The sequence below is a fragment of the Halteromyces radiatus genome, assembly GCF_025201355.1.
Source record: "Halteromyces radiatus strain CBS 162.75 chromosome Unknown BX664scaffold_12, whole genome shotgun sequence".
In the NCBI taxonomy this organism is placed as follows: domain Eukaryota; kingdom Fungi; phylum Mucoromycota; class Mucoromycetes; order Mucorales; family Cunninghamellaceae; genus Halteromyces; species Halteromyces radiatus.
The window spans coordinates 236,541-252,604 of NW_026251698.1; the positions used below are offsets into that span (position 1 = coordinate 236,541).

The 16,064-nt window shown below is 32.2% G+C and overlaps 9 protein-coding genes across 9 annotated transcripts; 7 read left to right on the forward strand and 2 right to left on the reverse strand.

Annotated features, from left to right (window-relative positions):
- Positions 1-5: 5 nt before the first annotated feature.
- On the forward strand, positions 6-1,053 carry BX664DRAFT_344038 (uncharacterized protein). The gene is made up of 2 exons (XM_051547398.1): positions 6-499; positions 578-1,053. Exons 1-2 carry the CDS (start codon positions 180-182, stop codon positions 972-974), a joined length of 717 nt encoding a protein of 238 aa, XP_051395816.1. The 5' UTR covers positions 6-179; the 3' UTR covers positions 975-1,053.
- Positions 1,054-1,319: 266 nt separating this feature from the next.
- On the forward strand, positions 1,320-2,616 carry BX664DRAFT_344040 (geranylgeranyl pyrophosphate synthase). The gene is made up of 6 exons (XM_051547399.1): positions 1,320-1,400; positions 1,466-1,620; positions 1,676-1,941; positions 2,004-2,064; positions 2,131-2,209; positions 2,288-2,616. The coding sequence occupies exons 1-6, from the start codon at positions 1,353-1,355 to the stop codon at positions 2,576-2,578; spliced, it is 900 nt and encodes a 299-aa protein (XP_051395817.1). The 5' UTR covers positions 1,320-1,352; the 3' UTR covers positions 2,579-2,616.
- A 488-nt stretch (positions 2,617-3,104) lies between these two features.
- On the forward strand, positions 3,105-4,509 carry BX664DRAFT_287665 (uncharacterized protein). Its single transcript, XM_051541757.1, has 4 exons — positions 3,105-3,203; positions 3,265-3,498; positions 3,570-3,854; positions 3,951-4,509. Exons 1-4 carry the CDS (start codon positions 3,167-3,169, stop codon positions 4,460-4,462), a joined length of 1,068 nt encoding a protein of 355 aa, XP_051395818.1. The 5' UTR covers positions 3,105-3,166; the 3' UTR covers positions 4,463-4,509.
- A 1,586-nt stretch (positions 4,510-6,095) lies between these two features.
- Positions 6,096-8,160, forward strand: BX664DRAFT_270809 (uncharacterized protein; the record flags this gene model as incomplete). Its single annotated transcript, XM_051541114.1, has 2 exons — positions 6,096-7,907; positions 7,993-8,160. 2 exons carry the CDS (start codon positions 6,096-6,098, stop codon positions 8,158-8,160), a joined length of 1,980 nt encoding a protein of 659 aa, XP_051395819.1.
- Positions 8,161-8,729: 569 nt separating this feature from the next.
- Positions 8,730-9,277, forward strand: BX664DRAFT_344048 (uncharacterized protein; the record flags this gene model as incomplete). The annotated part of the gene is made up of 2 exons (XM_051547400.1): positions 8,730-8,882; positions 8,976-9,277. Exons 1-2 carry the CDS (start codon positions 8,759-8,761, stop codon positions 9,272-9,274), a joined length of 423 nt encoding a protein of 140 aa, XP_051395820.1. The 5' UTR covers positions 8,730-8,758.
- Positions 9,278-9,527: 250 nt separating this feature from the next.
- BX664DRAFT_353805 (Rad9-domain-containing protein) lies at positions 9,528-11,414 on the forward strand (the record flags this gene model as incomplete). The annotated part of the gene is made up of 9 exons (XM_051547711.1): positions 9,528-9,567; positions 9,654-9,724; positions 9,784-9,915; positions 9,988-10,387; positions 10,464-10,573; positions 10,642-10,706; positions 10,763-10,896; positions 10,970-11,313; positions 11,388-11,414. 9 exons carry the CDS (start codon positions 9,528-9,530, stop codon positions 11,412-11,414), a joined length of 1,323 nt encoding a protein of 440 aa, XP_051395821.1.
- A 76-nt stretch (positions 11,415-11,490) lies between these two features.
- BX664DRAFT_47997 (immunoglobulin E-set) lies at positions 11,491-12,394 on the forward strand. Its single transcript, XM_051549600.1, has 5 exons — positions 11,491-11,667; positions 11,774-11,894; positions 11,963-12,023; positions 12,114-12,242; positions 12,300-12,394. Exons 2-5 carry the CDS (start codon positions 11,808-11,810, stop codon positions 12,347-12,349), a joined length of 327 nt encoding a protein of 108 aa, XP_051395822.1. The 5' UTR covers positions 11,491-11,667; positions 11,774-11,807; the 3' UTR covers positions 12,350-12,394.
- Positions 12,395-12,583: 189 nt separating this feature from the next.
- On the reverse strand, positions 12,584-14,681 carry BX664DRAFT_304330 (adenylate cyclase associated N terminal-domain-containing protein). Its single transcript, XM_051542512.1, has 5 exons — positions 14,198-14,681; positions 13,895-14,122; positions 13,748-13,833; positions 13,079-13,689; positions 12,584-13,017 (listed from the first exon to the last, which is right to left on the reverse strand). The coding sequence occupies exons 1-5, from the start codon at positions 14,447-14,449 to the stop codon at positions 12,695-12,697; spliced, it is 1,500 nt and encodes a 499-aa protein (XP_051395823.1). The 5' UTR covers positions 14,450-14,681; the 3' UTR covers positions 12,584-12,694.
- A 101-nt stretch (positions 14,682-14,782) lies between these two features.
- BX664DRAFT_344054 (uncharacterized protein) lies at positions 14,783-15,633 on the reverse strand. Its single transcript, XM_051547401.1, has one exon. The coding sequence runs from the start codon at positions 15,447-15,449 to the stop codon at positions 14,787-14,789; it is 663 nt and encodes a 220-aa protein (XP_051395824.1). The 5' UTR covers positions 15,450-15,633; the 3' UTR covers positions 14,783-14,786.
- Positions 15,634-16,064: the final 431 nt, after the last annotated feature.

Consider the following 16,064-nt stretch of genomic DNA (forward strand, 5'->3'; position numbering starts at 1 on the left):
AAAATATGTATGATCTTTCAACGTCTGCACCTACTAATATTGTTGATCAATATGGTTCTCTTCGAGGGAAAGTTGCTGTTGGTATGTCCTCTTTATTTTTATTTTTTATTTTTTTTTTAATAATTATAAATTAAATTTTTTTATTAGTGACGGGTGGTGCTAGAGGTCTTGGTTATGAAATGATGCGTTCTTTAGCAGAAAGTGGAGCTTCTGTGGCCTGTATTGATCTTTTAGCTGAAACTGGTGCTGAAGCTGTTGCATCCATAGAAAAGGATTGTCAAGTCAAAGCATCAAGTTGGGGTTGTGATGTTACTAATGATGAAGAAGTATCTATGTTATTTGAACAAATTGTACAACATCATGGTGGTCTTGATATTTTGGTTACTGCTGCCGGTATTAATCAAGTTTGTCCTGCTATAGAATATACGGCTGCTAGTTTTAGAAAAATTTTTGATGTCAATGTGAATGGTACTTTCTTTTGTGTTCAACAAGCTGCAAAGTAAGTACTTTTTTTTTTTTTTTTTTTTTTTTTTTTTTTTTTTTTTTTACTTACTATATATATATTTATATTTGATAGACATATGATGAAATTGGGTACAGGAGGATCTATCATTACTGTTGCTTCCATGTCTGCACATATTACCAATACACCACAAACTCATGCTCCTTATAATGCTACCAAAGCTGCTGTTTTACAATTAACAAAATCATTAGCTTGTGAATGGGCTCCTCATAACATCCGTGTTACTGCTATCTCTCCAGGTTATTTTGATACTGCTATGAATCGTCAAGTTCTTGCTCAACAAGGTGAAGAAGGAAACAAGATGCGTGCTTATTGGGAACAACATACACCAATGGGTCGAATGGGTTCTCCTCATGAATTGAAAGGTGTTGTTGTATTTTTGGCTTCTGATGCTTCTACATTTGTTACTGGAACCGAAATCATTGTTGATGGTGGATATACTGCATGGTGATCTTATTATTATCTTTTTTATCTCAATCTTTTTTATTATATATTATTATTATTATAGTTCATTCATTCTTTTTTTATCATTCTTTTTTTTTTTATCATTTTCTTTATTTGAAAAAAAAAATCAATAAAATATAAGATTTTATTCTTCTACTCACACGGTTGATTTTGACTTTTTTTTTTCTTTTTTCTGTGACACTTTTCATTTGTTTCTGCATGATCTTGTTCTCTAGGAAGAATTTGATGTTTTGGGTCGTTTGTCACTCCGAACCCTTTTTTTGTCTGTGTGTGCGAGATATTTTTATTTTTGGGCTTTTCCCACCCTTTTTTATTTCTTCTATTTCTTTTTTTTTTTTTTTCCTAAGTAACATTATTTACTCTTATGACCACCTCCTCCAGTGCAATACCTACAAACCAAAATCTTGACGATGTAAAACCAATAAAACAAAAGAACGACATTATATTTTATTTATTGTTTTATTTATTATATTACAGGTTTTACTTGAACCTTACCAATATTTATTGACTCATCCTGGAAAAGATATTCGATCAAAATTGATATCCGCCTTTGAAATATGGCTCAAAGTTCCTTCTGATACCTTACATATTATTACCAAAGTCATTGAAATGCTTCATAATGCTAGTTTAATGTAAGTTAAATTCTATTTCATCATAATTAGTCATCTCATTCTTTTATTTTTATAGGATTGATGATGTTCAAGATGGTTCTGATTTAAGAAGATCAGTTCCAGTAGCTCATCATATCTATGGTGTACCTCAAACTATCAACTGTGCAAATTATGTCTATTTCTTGGCCTTACAACAAATTTTACAACTCAATAATCCACATATGGTCACTATATACACTGAAGAATTGATTAATTTACATCAAGGGCAAGGACTTGAATTATTTTGGAGGGATTCTTTAACTTGTCCTACTGAAGATGAATATATTGATATGGTCAACAATAGTAAGTATATATATATATATATTCTTTTCTGTTAATAATGTAATTCATTTTTGGTTGAATAGAAACAAGTGGTTTATTACGATTAGCAGTGCGATTGATGCAAGCAGCCAGTGATAGTGATATGTAAATACGAATGGAGAAATTTATGATAATAACTAAATTAATGTTTTTATATAAATTTATTGTTAGTGATTATACACCTTTGGTGAATATGATTGGTATATACTATCAAGTACGTGATGATTATATGAATCTTCAATCTGACAAGGTAAATATTTAAAAAAAAAAAAAAAAGAAAAGAAAATATTTATACTAAAAAAAGAAACGAATCTTATCATTTTAATAGTATACAGAAAATAAAGGATTTTGTGAAGATTTGACTGAAGGCAAAATGTCATTTCCTATTATTCATGCAATTCGAGCAGATGTTAGCAATCGACAACTGATGAATATTATTAGTCAAAAGCCGACAGCAGTGGAAGTCAAATTATATGCTTTGGAAATCATCAAACGAACAGGTAGTTTTGAATATGTACGTGAATTTATGAAGAAAAAGGAAAATGAAGCACGTCAAGAAATAGCTCGATTAGGTGGGAACCCTATATTGGAAAAATTGTTAGATGCTCTTAGTGTATAGTTTTTTTTGTCCAATAAAATAATTCTTTTTTTTAATTACTTTTTTTGGGATTTTATTACGTTATATCAAAAGCTTACAAAGAAGTGGCGCTTCCAATCAAATGTCAGTTTATTCTACGATCGCGTTTTTTTTTTTGTTTGGTTGGAAAACAGTGGAGAAAAAAAAAAAGATGATCTACAAAAAAGGACAGATTATTTTGACATGGGTGTTCTTTTTTTTTTTTTTTTAATTGAAACCCTTCTTCCCGTCTTTTGTTTTTAACATTAAATTCGATTATACTATCGTTCATAAATAATAAATCATAATAAATCATAATAAAAAGGAAAGGATGACCTTTTGTTCATTTTTTCTTGATCTCACTTTCCGCGGGGTAATTGAAAATTTTTCATTTCCCACTTTTACCCGCCAAAAAAAAAATCCCTTTTTGCTTAATAAGCTCCTTAGTGTAAATTTATTTTTTCTATATAAATTTATTTAGGGGTCGCGATTTTGGTTTTTCATTCTTTTTTATTTATTTTCTTTCTTTCTTTTATAAACTACCTATTTCCATATTTTACTTTTTTTTTTATTAAAACCAGTTCTATTATTATGTCTAAGCAAGTAAATGTTGGTGTCATTGGTTTTGGTAGGTTTTCTTTTTCTTTTATTCATATAACTTATATGCTAACTTTTTATTATTATTATAGGCATGTCCTCTCGTACATTTCATTGTCCTTTGATTGTATCCTCTCCTCATCTCAAACTTGCTGCTGTGGTTGAACGTCATGATAATAAGAGTCAAAGTGTTTACCCTGGAATTCAAACTGTGAAAAGTACTGATGAATTGTTTGCTCTTGATCATATTGACTTGGTAGTCATTACTACACCTAATGATTCTCATTTCAAACTTGCAAAGGAAGCCATGGAAAAAGGAAAGAATGGTAAAGTATAATAAAATAAGGTAAAGTGAAGAGAAATGATATTTAATGATATTTTTTTTTATATATATTAGTTGTCGTTGAAAAACCATTTACAGTAACTTCTCAAGAAGCTGAAATTTTAGTCAAAGTGGCCAAGGAAACCAATAAAATCTGTAGTGTGTATCAAAATCGACGATGGGATGGTGACTTTTTGACAGTGAAGAAATTAGTGGATAATGGACATTTAGGTCGTCTTGTTGAATTCGAATCTCATTTTGATCGATTCCGTAACTTTAGCAAGAAAGGATGGCGTGAACAAGAAGGTCAACTTGGATCTGGTATGTTATATGATTTAGGTGCTCACTTGATTGATCAAGGTAAATATATTTAAAATATAATTATATATATATATATATATATATCTTATTTAAAATCTCTTTTTTTTTTTTTTAATTAAAATTAAAAAAACTTAGCTCTTACATTATTTGGTGTTCCTAAAAGTATTTATGCAACCATCAGTAATCAACGTCAATTACCAGGTACCAATGTGGCAGATGATTTTACCATTATTTTGACATATGAAAATAATCTCAAGGCGATCTTACGAAGCAGTATGTTAGCAAGACAACAACCAGTATTACGATTTTCATTGCGGGGTATGAATGGTTCCTTTGTCAAACACTATTTAGATGTACAAGAAGATCAACTCAAGGCGGGCGTTTTACCAGCACATGCAGGTTATGGAGTGGAAGATGAACAACAATGGGGTTTGATCAATACTGATATTACTGGTGGTATTCATGTGGTGGGTAATATTGAAACTGAAAAAGGTGATTATCTCTCTTTCTACAACAATGTAGCTCAAGCAATCTTGGATGGAAATCCTGCTCAATTAGCTGTCAAACCTGAACATGGATTATTATGCATTCGTGTGATTGAATTGGCTCAACAATCAAGTGATGAAAACCGTACCATCTTTTTCTAATTAGATTAATTTATTAGTTATTTATACAGTGGATGATTAAAAATAAAAAAGTTATTTGTTTTTATTATTGTTGATGACGATGTTGTTGTTGTTGTTGTTGTATTATTTGTTATTTATTTATTTATCTGTATGTGATCTAGAACAGACGGTGGTCAGTCGGATAGTGTCCGAAAACTATTCTTTACCCCTTTTTTTTTCCCCGTGGTTTTTTTTTTTTTAAAAAAAAAGTGTTGATCCTTCCAAAAGAGGAAATCTTTTAACTTTCTTTTTCTTTTTTTCTTTTTTTATTTTTCATGATAAAATGTTTCTTGAATCATATTTCTGGATTCTTAATTAACTATTATCATTGTTATTTACTTATACATCATATAACAAGTCATTTCCCTTTTAGAAATCTTGCTTCTTTTTTGAAATAATCATATTCGGTATGATTGGTGACAATAGAAAGAAAAAGCGGGTGTTACCCGACGTTCCCATTTTTTCAAAATTAGGAAAATCAAAGAACTTTTGAAAATGACTTTTTGTCTACAGATCAGATGGCTAGAATAATAATAATAAAAAAAGAACAATAGTAATCATCTCTCCCCCAAAAATGTTTAATATAATAAACAAGAAATATTTATATGTATATAATAAAATGATGATGAACAATAGAAAGAAAGAAAGAAAAAAAGTATACTCACCGGGATAAAAGTTCCGTTTTGTTGATGGATGAAAAAGGTGAAATGACTGAACTGACGGCGGGGACGAAAGTTTTTATCTGTCGTATTACAACACTTCCTTTAGATATCCTCTTTATTTTTTTTTTTTTATTTTTTTTTTATAAAATACTTGATGACATGTGTTTTCATCAACATAATGTCGTACCAAATACATATATACTTTTTATTCATTTCTTTCTGTCAATAAGGATGATTTTAATTCTTTTTTAGAAAATGAAGTTTATTTAAAATGCACGGTCTTCTGTAAGATCCTATTTTTTTTTTTTTTGACGGGTACGACATCGGACGAATAGATTCTTTCTTATGCAAAGCGGGGAAATAAAATGATGAACAAGAGAGAGAACAAGTTTTTTTTTTTTTTTTTTGTTTGTGTACCTTTTGTGTGATCATTCGTTATTATTTTGGGAACATGCATATCAACCATGCTTTCAAATTTGGTGAAGACAGTAGAAAATACGCCATGAATTAGATATTGAAACATCTTTGTAAAGCTGTTTTATCCTTCACTTTTATGATTGGCTGATTTTCAATTTAAAACTGCTCTGCCTTTCTTTTTTTTTTTATTTTCTCTACTTGCTCCTTTTTTTTTTATTTTATTTTCTTTTCTCTTTGTTTTTTTTTCTTTCTTCCTTTCTCCCCTCTTTTTTTTTTTTTTTATTTTTACTATACTCTTCATTCCTTCACATTAACAATAACAACAACATTATTCTTCTTCTTCAATTGTTTACATTACGTCCTTTTGTCACTTTCTCTCATTACACGTAAACATGACTTCAATAGTGACTCAACTCGTTCAACAATGCTCACGTCGTGTTTTTCGTAAAAAGACGAATCGATCATTCAATTGTTGTAAATCATTATCATCACCTGTACTGATATCTTCAATATCACGTGGACTCAACACTACTACAATGGATACTACTTCATCTACTAGTTTTGCATCATTTGATCGTGCTATTCGATTATTATATGGTCATCGTTGTTCTTTAAATCGACCTTTGGCTATTAGAATCTTACAACAATTATGTGACGACGAATCTACACTATTTTCAACCAGATTGACGATCAGTGCTGCTAACGCTATTTTAGGTTTTTGTTATGAATTTGGTTTGGGCATCAAGATGGATTTTCAACAAGCCGAACATCATTATCTTCTAGCCACCCATATTTTGACAACTATCATGAAAGAACAAACAAGTCTTGCACTACATACTGATACTAGCCTGACTATGGTACATCAAGCCTGTCTTGTTGGCGTGGCAAGATTGGCATTCTTAAGAAAATATGGTCGACCAGGTGTTAAAATGGATAGACGTGAAGCTGATCAATTCGAAACTATCTTACAACAACAACATGATGATTTTTATCCGCAAGATGATGATGATGATGATGGTTTATCTTGGTTCCGACATGCCGCTGTGGTGTACAAATGTGCCGCCAGTCAATACTGCTTGGGTGTGTGTTACCATGATGGCGTGGTGGTGGACAAGAATGAACAAGAAGCATTCCGGTGGTACAAACTCAGTGCTGATCAAGGCAACTCTCGTGGTCAAGGGATCTTAGGGTATTGTTATGGTGAAGGCTTTGGTGTTGAAAAGGATGAACTTTTGGCAATCACTTGGTATCATCGTGCAGCTGCTCAAGGTGAAACAGTAGCTATCTACAATATTGGTTATTGTTATGAAGAAGGCATTGGCGTAAAAAAAGATGTGCAACAAGCTGTTCATTGGTACACTATCGCTGCTCAACAAGGAAATGCTTTTGCTCAAAATGCACTTGGTTATTGTTATGAAGATGGTATTGGAGTTGATAGCAAGGATTTCGAAAAGGCTGCTCAATGGTATAGTTGTTCTGCTGATCAAGGTTACCCCTGGGCTCAATGTAATCTTGGCTATTGTTATCAAAATGGCATCGGTGTGGAAAAGGATCCCAGTCAAGGCGCTTATTGGTATACACAAGCTGCACGACAAGGTCATGCACGTGCTCAACATAATCTTGGTTTTTGTTATCAAAATGGTATTGGTGTGGAAAAACAACCTGTTGAAGCTGTCTATTGGTATCAACGTTCAGCTGATCAAGGTAACATCTTTGCATATCACTCTCTTGGTTATTGTTATCAAAATGGTATTGGTGTCCCTGTCAACGAACGTGAAGCTGTTTACTGGTACTATCTTTCTGCTGAACAACGTCATGCTCCTGCACAACTATCTCTTGGATTCTGTTATCGTAATGGTGTTGGTGTCAAAAAAAATGAACGTGAAGCAGTCAAATGGTTTCGTCGATCAGCACAACAGGGTAATGCTTTGGCTCAAAACTCTCTTGGTTTTTGTTATGAAGAAGGATTGGGATTGACAAAGGATCTTACACATGCAGTATATTGGTATCTCAAAGCAGCAAAACAGAATAATCCATGGGCACAATGTAATCTTGGTTTTTGTTATGCGAATGGTATCGGTGTGGCACCTCAACTTACAAAAGCTGTCTATTGGTATCGAAAAGCAGCAGCTCAACATCATGCACGGGCTCAAGATAAATTAGGTATCCATTTACAAACTGGTGTAGGTATTCAACAAAATATGGCATTGGCTGTCAATTACTTTTTATTATCTGCACAACAAGGTCAAGTTTCTGCTCAATATCATTTGGCCTTATGTTATGAAAAAGGATTGGGTGTTCAAGAAAATTTATCAGAAGCTTTGATTTGGTATGAAAAAGCTGCTACTGTAAGTTAGTACAAAAAAAAAAAAAAAAAAAAAAAAAAGGAAGAGGGTTGATTCATCTTTTTTTTTTTTTTAATATTATACCTAGGCTGGATGTAGAAATTCTCAAGAACGATTACGACGATTATTATTACGTTATTGTTTGGAAAATGCATCTGATTCTGTGCAGAATACAATGGATAACTGGACATTACAATCATCATCATCATCACAACCGATGGGCTGGATCTCTGGGTTTGCTGCTGCTGCTGCGTAACGATTCATATATTTTATTCTTTTACATTCTATTTGACATTTAATGCATATCGCATATTTTTTTTTTTTTTTGTAATTTACTTTTCACATTGATACAATCACCATTTTCCCTCTATAGATGTATCTTATATCTTTGATACCCCTTCCCTTTCGTTTCAAAAACTTTGATCGAATAAAAATTCCGTTTACTACTACTGGTTTTTTTTCCTTGTGAATTGGGTTTGTCTTCTTCTTTTCTGCGCTATGATTAGAGACTTGTTTGCTCAAATAGATTTGTGATGATCTTTTTTTATTTGTATCGCGGATTATGAGAAAAGGACAAATGGATGATGGATGAGTTACCAAAAAGAAAAGTTACAGTGTACCAAAAAAAAAAAAAAAAAAAAATCTCGTTTGATTCAATCCATGGATTCCTTCCCTTGGATTGTTCCCTTATGTTATTTCTTGGTATTTCAATTTGATTTTTCCCTTGGCTCTTCATTTGATTTTCCTTTCAATTTTTTTTTTTTTTTTTTTTGCTCTCTGTCTCAATTTAAAGTGAATAAACTGTATTTTAGTCTTTTTTTTTTTTTTTTTTTTCTCTCTCCTTTTTAACTGTAATGGCTTTTGCTATTCCTGTGATTGTTGGTGCTCCCATTGGTTATTTCACTTGGAGTCTTGTTTGTCAACATGTAGATTATCAAGTAGCTAAACTATGTTACAGTAATATGCCCACTCAAAAAGGTACTTTTATTATTTAAAAAAAAAAGACAATCACAACAATAACTATTTTTCTTTTTATTATATATATCCTTTTTTTTTTTTTATCACAAATAGATGCTGATATGACGATATCCCAACAACTTGAACATTATCCAACACGATCGCTCACAGCATCCATGGCAGGTTCGGTGATTTCCTTTGGTGTACTCGGCAAGACCATGTTTCCAGAACGTACACGACATCGTCTCTTTTTTGCTAAAGCACCTCCTCAAGCCAACCTACGGATAGAAACATTGAAACTCGGGATCGAATTATTAGCGCGTTGTGGGGTGGTTTTTTATGGAACAGCAGTGGTTGGGGCTATCACTGGACGTTTGGCAGTAGCAAACTCTTCACCCAAGTCAGGTCAATAGACAGTTTCTTCTTTTTTTTTTTTTTTTTTTTTGCTTAATTGATTGATTTGTATTGATGATGATGATATTTGTTAGTAGTTAGTTATTCATACCTTTTTTTTTTTAACGATATTATATAAATAATAATAAACTGTAGACATCTTTTTCCTATACCGAATGAACTGACGGGGATTCAACTGTCAGAACACAAATAAGGGAAAACGAGTTTTTCGTTTTTCTCTTTTTCCTTCTTTCTTTTGCTGCTTTCTGTCCCATGAGTTTTAGTGCTATATTACCGCCTGATGCTCTGAGAGGTACAAACAAAATTCTAGGATCTACTTAGTTTATTTAATCGATGAACAACTAAATTAATATATTTTCTTTTTCTGCATTGTTTTAGCTTTTGGATATGGTTTAGATGCACTGGTCAAATTTGGCGATGAACTACATATTGAAGCGAAAAAAGATCAAGTAAGTTATGATCTTATTTTTCTCTTAATACTTATCTCTCTCTCTCTCTCATGGTGTAGTTAATTCTTTGGACTGTTAATACTTCGATCACTGGTCAGGCTGTCATTCTTTTATCACCAAAACTATTCGACAAATATACAATTCGACCTTTGACTAACTCTCATAGTGCTTCCTGTCGTGTTTTACTCAAGGTAAAAAAAAAAAAAAATCTTTTATATAAATTTATTCAACTTTTTGTTTTATTTTTTTTTTTTTGGTAGTAGACATTGCGAAAGATCTTTAGAAATAACAAACATAGCTCCAGTAATATTAAACAATGTGAACTGAAATTAATAGGTGGATCGCGTGATGGATCGATTGGATCAGAATTACGACTTCATCTTCGATTTGGATATGAAAATGGTAAATATAATCCAATGTATATCTTTGATATTGATTATAATAATTCTCTGTTAGGTATGACCAAGACAAATTCTTTATGGTATGGGGATATTCAATCAACTAGGCCATTGTCATCTACAAACATGCCATATTCATTCTCTATTGATGCTGAACTTTTACATGACCATCTATCATTGATGGATTCTCGTATTCAAGATATATCATTTATATTTACTCGTGATCATGTCATAGCCAAGGCCTATTTGGAATCCTTTGTTGGACGTAAGATTTTTTTTTTTTATTATGCTCAAGTCATAGTACTGACAACCATTTCCAATATCATTTTCCCTTAATGTAGGAGATACTAGTAAACCTATGCAAAGTCAATTCAAGATATCAAGTCATGACTTTGTTTCCTATAATGTCGATAACCCTGTTACTTTAATTATCAACTTGAAAGATCTTAAGGTAATTTAAAGAAAGATTATGATATTATATTTATATGTATATATATATTTGATAATATTTGATAATAGACGGTAGTCAATTATGGTATTGATACTGGCGATATATTACATGGTACATTTGAAGGAAGCGGCAAGTAAGTGTGGAAGAAAAAAAAAAGAAATAGATATCTTAATCTATCTATTTATATAGACCTTTGGTATTTATCGTGAAACAACAAGATTTAGTTTACGCCAATTTCACTATCATGACACAATTGGGTGATGAAGATGTCGAGTCAGCGAATGTCAGCATGAGCAATATATCCGTAAATACAGGCGATAGTGGTAAGTAATTCTTTTTTTTTTAAGGTTGGCTTATTTGTTTATGATAATGGTTAACTTTATATTTTTCTCATAGAACTCTCCATATCAAGGCAATCTCTCTCACGTCATGACCAACGCATCCGATCCTCTTCAACAGAATCGTCATCTTCACGACAAGAAGAAAGAGTCGTCCAGCCGAGTGCATCGTTAGAAATGATGCCACCTTCTTTTGGAAAGCAGAAAACAGCAAGAACGCGTGACTCAACAAACAACAGTGATGATCAACTATTCCCTTTTCGGTCGCCATCATTAGGACCAAACAATGTAACACGATCCACACCTCCCCAACAACGACATGAACAAACCAAACAAGATGATGGATCAACAACTGATGATGATAATGAAGAACTCTTCCCACCTGCTATAGATCATCCCAAGGTAAATGAAAAAAATACTAGAAGAAAAAGATCATAGTAATCATTGTTCAATCTTTTTTCTATTTTATATTGTAGAGAAAAAGGTTTTTTTCATCCACATGAAATACACCCCATCCATTATGCCTGATTATTTATCTTTTAATTAGTTTTTTTTTTTTTTGTTTTCTTTCTTTCTCTCTTTTTCCTTTTTTTTTTTTTTATCATTCCCACACTCATTTATACATAGTTTTCTTCACATATATATATATATCAATAAACAATCCATTATTATCAACGACAGACTAGTAATCTAAAATGATGACGGATAATGACAAACAAGGGGGTATCAAATCCTGGATGAGTCTTTTCAAAAGCAGTAAGAAAAAGGCAAACAATGTTGGGGAAGCACGGTCCATCACTGAAAAAAAGATGGAACATAGTAGGAGCTCTACACTCACTAATCCTTCGACCACCACAAACAGTACCACTTGTACAACGGATGACAAACGGATATCTATGGATTCATCCTACGACCTTCATGATCAAAAGAATGATCACATGATCGATGAGAACAATCATCAATTGGCAGCACTTCCTATTAAGGTACAACTACTACTAAAGGAGACATTTTAATGCATCATACTAAAATAATCATCATAATATTATATTAGGTTGTATGGAAACATGGGGGTGAAAAGGTATATATCACAGGTACATTTGATGCATGGAGCAGTAAGTAAAAAAAATTAAGAAAAAAAAATTGTAATGTATGATGATTTTTTTTTTCTTAATTTTTTTGGTATATATGATTAGAATCAACAGAAATGAAAAAGGAATCAGATGGAACATTTGTAACATGGTTAACAACATCTACCAATCCTCTCTTGTACAAGTTTGTTGTAGATGGTGTTTGGCAACATGATATGGATCAACCAATTGAAAAGGATCTTGGTAAGAGCTATCTATATGAAGGTTCTTGATGGATTCATTCGACTTTTTTTTTTTTAGATGGGAATATAAATAACATCCTGGTCATCAACAATTCTGATCAACAATAAATATATCGTCAGTCTAGTTATAGTAGTTTTTTACTTGGTTTAACAATAAAAAAAATATGTTTATATCATCACTGAAAGTCTGGTATAGTATCACATCCTTGGTTTATCATCTATCATTACCAATCTCTCCACATAAATAAATAAATCATTTTTATGTAATAATTGTTGTTCACGGTGGATAGCGTTTATTTTGTCCAAATCAATCAGAATAAAAAAAAAAAAAAAAAAAAAAAGAGGAGATCATAAAGTGTATAAATATATATATATATATCAAAGAGGACAAAAAAAAAAAACAAAAAACAATATACCTAAATCTACAGTGTTCAAAGAGAGAAGTAAAGTAGTTTATCCAGTATGTTCCACTGTGGATGTCACCAATTTTCCATTGACAATAGTAGTTTTGAATTGTTCAGGTACAGGCACTTCCTTGAAATCAGAATCATCAGCATCAGGACTTTCAGGCATATAGACATTCAATGAGCTTGATTTAGCAGATAAGATTTCCACACCCAAACAATCCTTTGATACGTAAATTTCACCACCATCTGATTTATCGACAGCAATGGTTGGAGTGACATGGAAGATCTGTAAACCAAACGATCGACAATTGACAATATCTACTGTTGACACTACAGAATCCAAAGCCAATCCACACTTGACACATGAATCTGTTGATATAAAAAATATATGAGTATCACTTTTTTTTTTTTTTTTTTTTTTTTTTTTTACCCATAGTGACAGCATTGACCTTTCCTTTGATACGAATAGTAGAATTTTTACAACCATAAATATAGACAGCTTGATTGATTGCTGTGTCTTCAATAATGATTTCGTTATTTCCTTCATGATTTTCCACCACCCATTTGTTAGCTTCCAAAGTGGTTTTCGCAGGTTTCTTGAGAATATACTTGTTTGGTTTGTTTGGAGTAGGAGGACCTTGTTTCTTTCCCAAAGGAGGACTGTTATCGTTTCCACGTAAAGCAGGATTTTTATGAGTCATTTGGCTTTTGTCCACCTTGCGAAGACCTGAGGTCACGTTTTCACCACGATTGATTTCGGCGAACACTGCAGCAGCACCAGTAGGTTTGGATTCGACGGATGATTCGTTTTCATCAATGATCATAGGAGGAGGTGGAGGAGGAGGAACAGGAGGACCACCAGCAGTAGTAGTAGTAGGGGTTGATGAAGGATTACTGGATGAAGTATTTCCAATATAATCTTCAGCCTTACCACCTTTTCCATTCCAAATCAATCCAGTAGGATAGTTTTCCTTGACATATTCACCAAGTCTATCAAAAATAGCCAAGTAACTTTGAACCCATTCCACATGCTTTGAATCTCTATCATAAAAAAAGGAGATGATGAATATCTTGTATTTTCCATATTTGAGTAACATACTTCTCTTTGTATTCCTTGACTACACGATTAGCATAAAATTGTCCAGCATCTTTCATTTCGCGAATAATAGGTACAGGTGTGGGTTCCTATATATTGATATAGATAGATTAAAAAAAAAAAAGAATAAAGAACTCATAATATACTTACAAAAGTAAACCAACCCAATGCAGGAATAGCTTCAGCTACAGTAGAAAGATGGTTGAAGAGAGGATCACCACGATGTTTATCCTTGATTTCCACAATAGAAGTAAGAGTTTGTTGAATGGGTGTAATAATTTTGGCGAAAACAGGAGAAGACATATCAGGTTTTTGAGCCAAAGTAGAAATACGAATAATATCACGTTCTGCTTGAATAGCTTCGAGTACCAAAGTACTCTATATAAATAATAATAATAATAATAGTTAATATCAGTCACTGGTCATATAATATATATATATATGTATTCATACTTGTTGAGCAACAGCACCACCAATTTCTTGAGAAAGTTTCTTATATTGTTCCAAAGAAGGGTTAATAGCGTCATCATGTTTTTGAACAGCAACAGGTGTGGATGAGGTAGCTGTTGGAGGGGCAGAAGTTTGATTGTTGGAAGAAGCAGCAACAGCAGAAGCAGAAGAAGAAGACATGGCCAAGTCTTCCAATCTTGTAGTAGCCACTTCTAAGCGTTTAATAAGATTGGCAAGGGAATGAAACTCGGACATGATGATACGTTGTGGAAAAGAAAAGAGGAAAAATTTAGAAATTGGGGGGAGGGTTTTTTTTTCTTTCACATCTTGCCCAACTCCGCTCTCCCTTCTAACGTAGTTTTTTTTTTTTTTAAGAAAATAGAGAATAATGAAAAAAAGAGTTGGATGATGTAAGGAAAAAAAAAAAAGAAGCACAAATAAAGTGATTGTAAACAAGTTTCTATAATGAATGATAAGTAAATAATCGTGTTTATTTTTTTTTTTTTTAAAAAAAAAAGAGAATAATGATTTCTTATTTGAAATGAGAAGGAAAAATAGATGAATGAAAAGAATGAAATGATAAAAATAGTAACTAAATAATAGATGCAATAGGAAGATGAGGATTTTGATGACCGATAGGACGGCAATCTGCAGTGATGTTGTTATTGTTATTGTTATTATTATTGTTGGGTATCAAAAAAGAGGAAGGGTACTGGAGGAAATCTTCATCATCTTGAGGAATAACAAAGGCATTGGAACCCATGGGAGATAAAGCCTTGGATAAAGCCATTTCCATTGTCATTTCATCTTGAATGTCTTCTGTATCAGGTGTTGTAGGTTGATGATCCAAATATATATCATCATCATCATCTTCATCATCATCATCATCATCTTGATCCATATGTGATAAAGGTGAATCAATGTGATCATTATGTTGTTGAGGTGTTGTCATGATATCATCAGAAGAACAAGTTGAATCATCTTCTTCAAAAGCCATTACACGCCGATTGGTACGAGGAGTTCGTTTTTGTAAGAATTGTTCCGCTTTGGTGAGAGTGTTACAAAGTAATAACCTTTCACGTACATTATAATGAGGTCGACTACGTTTATCATCCCGATCTAACTTTTTGATGGCTAAACTATAGGCTTTATTGGCTATTTGACGAGGTGATAAGTTACTGGAAAATAGACTGCTTGGTGCTCGATTGCCAGACTTATTTTGTTGATTTCTTGTCCAAAGTAATGAAGCCATCATGCAATAAAATAATATCGTCGCTATTCAAGTGAGTGGTAGTCGATACAATATGGTTCATGGAATAATTAAATAATAATTATAACAATAATAATAATAATAACAATAATAAAATAAAAACAATAGAAAAGATAAAAAGAAAGGTAGATATTTTCTCCCTTTCAACTATATATAAAGAAATAAAGAAAAGAAGAAAAAAAGAAAAAAAGAAAAAGGAACCAAAAAAAAAAAGGAGGTGAGTCAAATACAAAAAAAAAAAAACCTCTTACTCCATAACCAAGTGCGTGATTTTAAATGCCGCATTTTTGACCCAAAGTCCCTTTTGGTCTTGTTTCCCGGCTAAAATCGGAATGACTCTTGGTTACTCATATGAAAAAAAAAGAGAACATAGGTCTCATTCCCTTTTCTAGTAATCCATCCCTGATCTCCATCATATTTTTATTTATCTTTTCAATTCTTTATTGTTCTTTGACTACAGTTTATTATATACATATAAACAAAAGCATTCAAAATCTTTTTTTTTTGTTCTTTTTTTTGTTCATCGGTTTATCAAACTAAATAAAGGGACCATCAAGTCGGCATCCATTTTTTTTTTTTTTTTGATCCTAAACCACCTTA

What these genes read in the sequence shown, in the direction of transcription:
- BX664DRAFT_344038 (XM_051547398.1), top strand. Translation starts at nt 180, where the DNA reads ATGATGCGTTCTTTAGCAGAAAGTGGAGCTTCTGTGGCCTGTATTGAT. An exon ending in TGTGTTCAACAAGCTGCAAA is followed by an intron (nt 500 to 577) that starts GTAAGTACTTTT and finishes TATATTTGATAG; the next exon opens with ACATATGATGAAATTGGGTA.
- BX664DRAFT_344040 (XM_051547399.1), top strand. Translation starts at nt 1,353, where the DNA reads ATGACCACCTCCTCCAGTGCAATACCTACAAACCAAAATCTTGACGAT. An exon ending in GCAGCCAGTGATAGTGATAT is followed by an intron (nt 2,065 to 2,130) that starts GTAAATACGAAT and finishes ATTTATTGTTAG; the next exon opens with TGATTATACACCTTTGGTGA. An exon ending in TGAATCTTCAATCTGACAAG is followed by an intron (nt 2,210 to 2,287) that starts GTAAATATTTAA and finishes TCATTTTAATAG; the next exon opens with TATACAGAAAATAAAGGATT.
- BX664DRAFT_287665 (XM_051541757.1), top strand. Translation starts at nt 3,167, where the DNA reads ATGTCTAAGCAAGTAAATGTTGGTGTCATTGGTTTTG. An exon ending in TGTTGGTGTCATTGGTTTTG is followed by an intron (nt 3,204 to 3,264) that starts GTAGGTTTTCTT and finishes TTATTATTATAG; the next exon opens with GCATGTCCTCTCGTACATTT. An exon ending in CATGGAAAAAGGAAAGAATG is followed by an intron (nt 3,499 to 3,569) that starts GTAAAGTATAAT and finishes TATATATATTAG; the next exon opens with TTGTCGTTGAAAAACCATTT.
- BX664DRAFT_47997 (XM_051549600.1), top strand. Translation starts at nt 11,808, where the DNA reads ATGGATTCATCCTACGACCTTCATGATCAAAAGAATGATCACATGATC. An exon ending in TGGCAGCACTTCCTATTAAG is followed by an intron (nt 11,895 to 11,962) that starts GTACAACTACTA and finishes ATATTATATTAG; the next exon opens with GTTGTATGGAAACATGGGGG. An exon ending in TACATTTGATGCATGGAGCA is followed by an intron (nt 12,024 to 12,113) that starts GTAAGTAAAAAA and finishes TAGAATCAACAG; the next exon opens with AAATGAAAAAGGAATCAGAT.
- BX664DRAFT_304330 (XM_051542512.1), bottom strand. Translation starts at nt 14,449, where the DNA reads ATGTCCGAGTTTCATTCCCTTGCCAATCTTATTAAACGCTTAGAAGTG. An exon ending in CATTGGGTTGGTTTACTTTT is followed by an intron (nt 13,834 to 13,894) that starts GTAAGTATATTA and finishes ATCAATATATAG; the next exon opens with GAACCCACACCTGTACCTAT. An exon ending in GGTCAATGCTGTCACTATGG is followed by an intron (nt 13,018 to 13,078) that starts GTAAAAAAAAAA and finishes TTATATCAACAG; the next exon opens with ATTCATGTGTCAAGTGTGGA.
- BX664DRAFT_344054 (XM_051547401.1), bottom strand. Translation starts at nt 15,449, where the DNA reads ATGATGGCTTCATTACTTTGGACAAGAAATCAACAAAATAAGTCTGGC.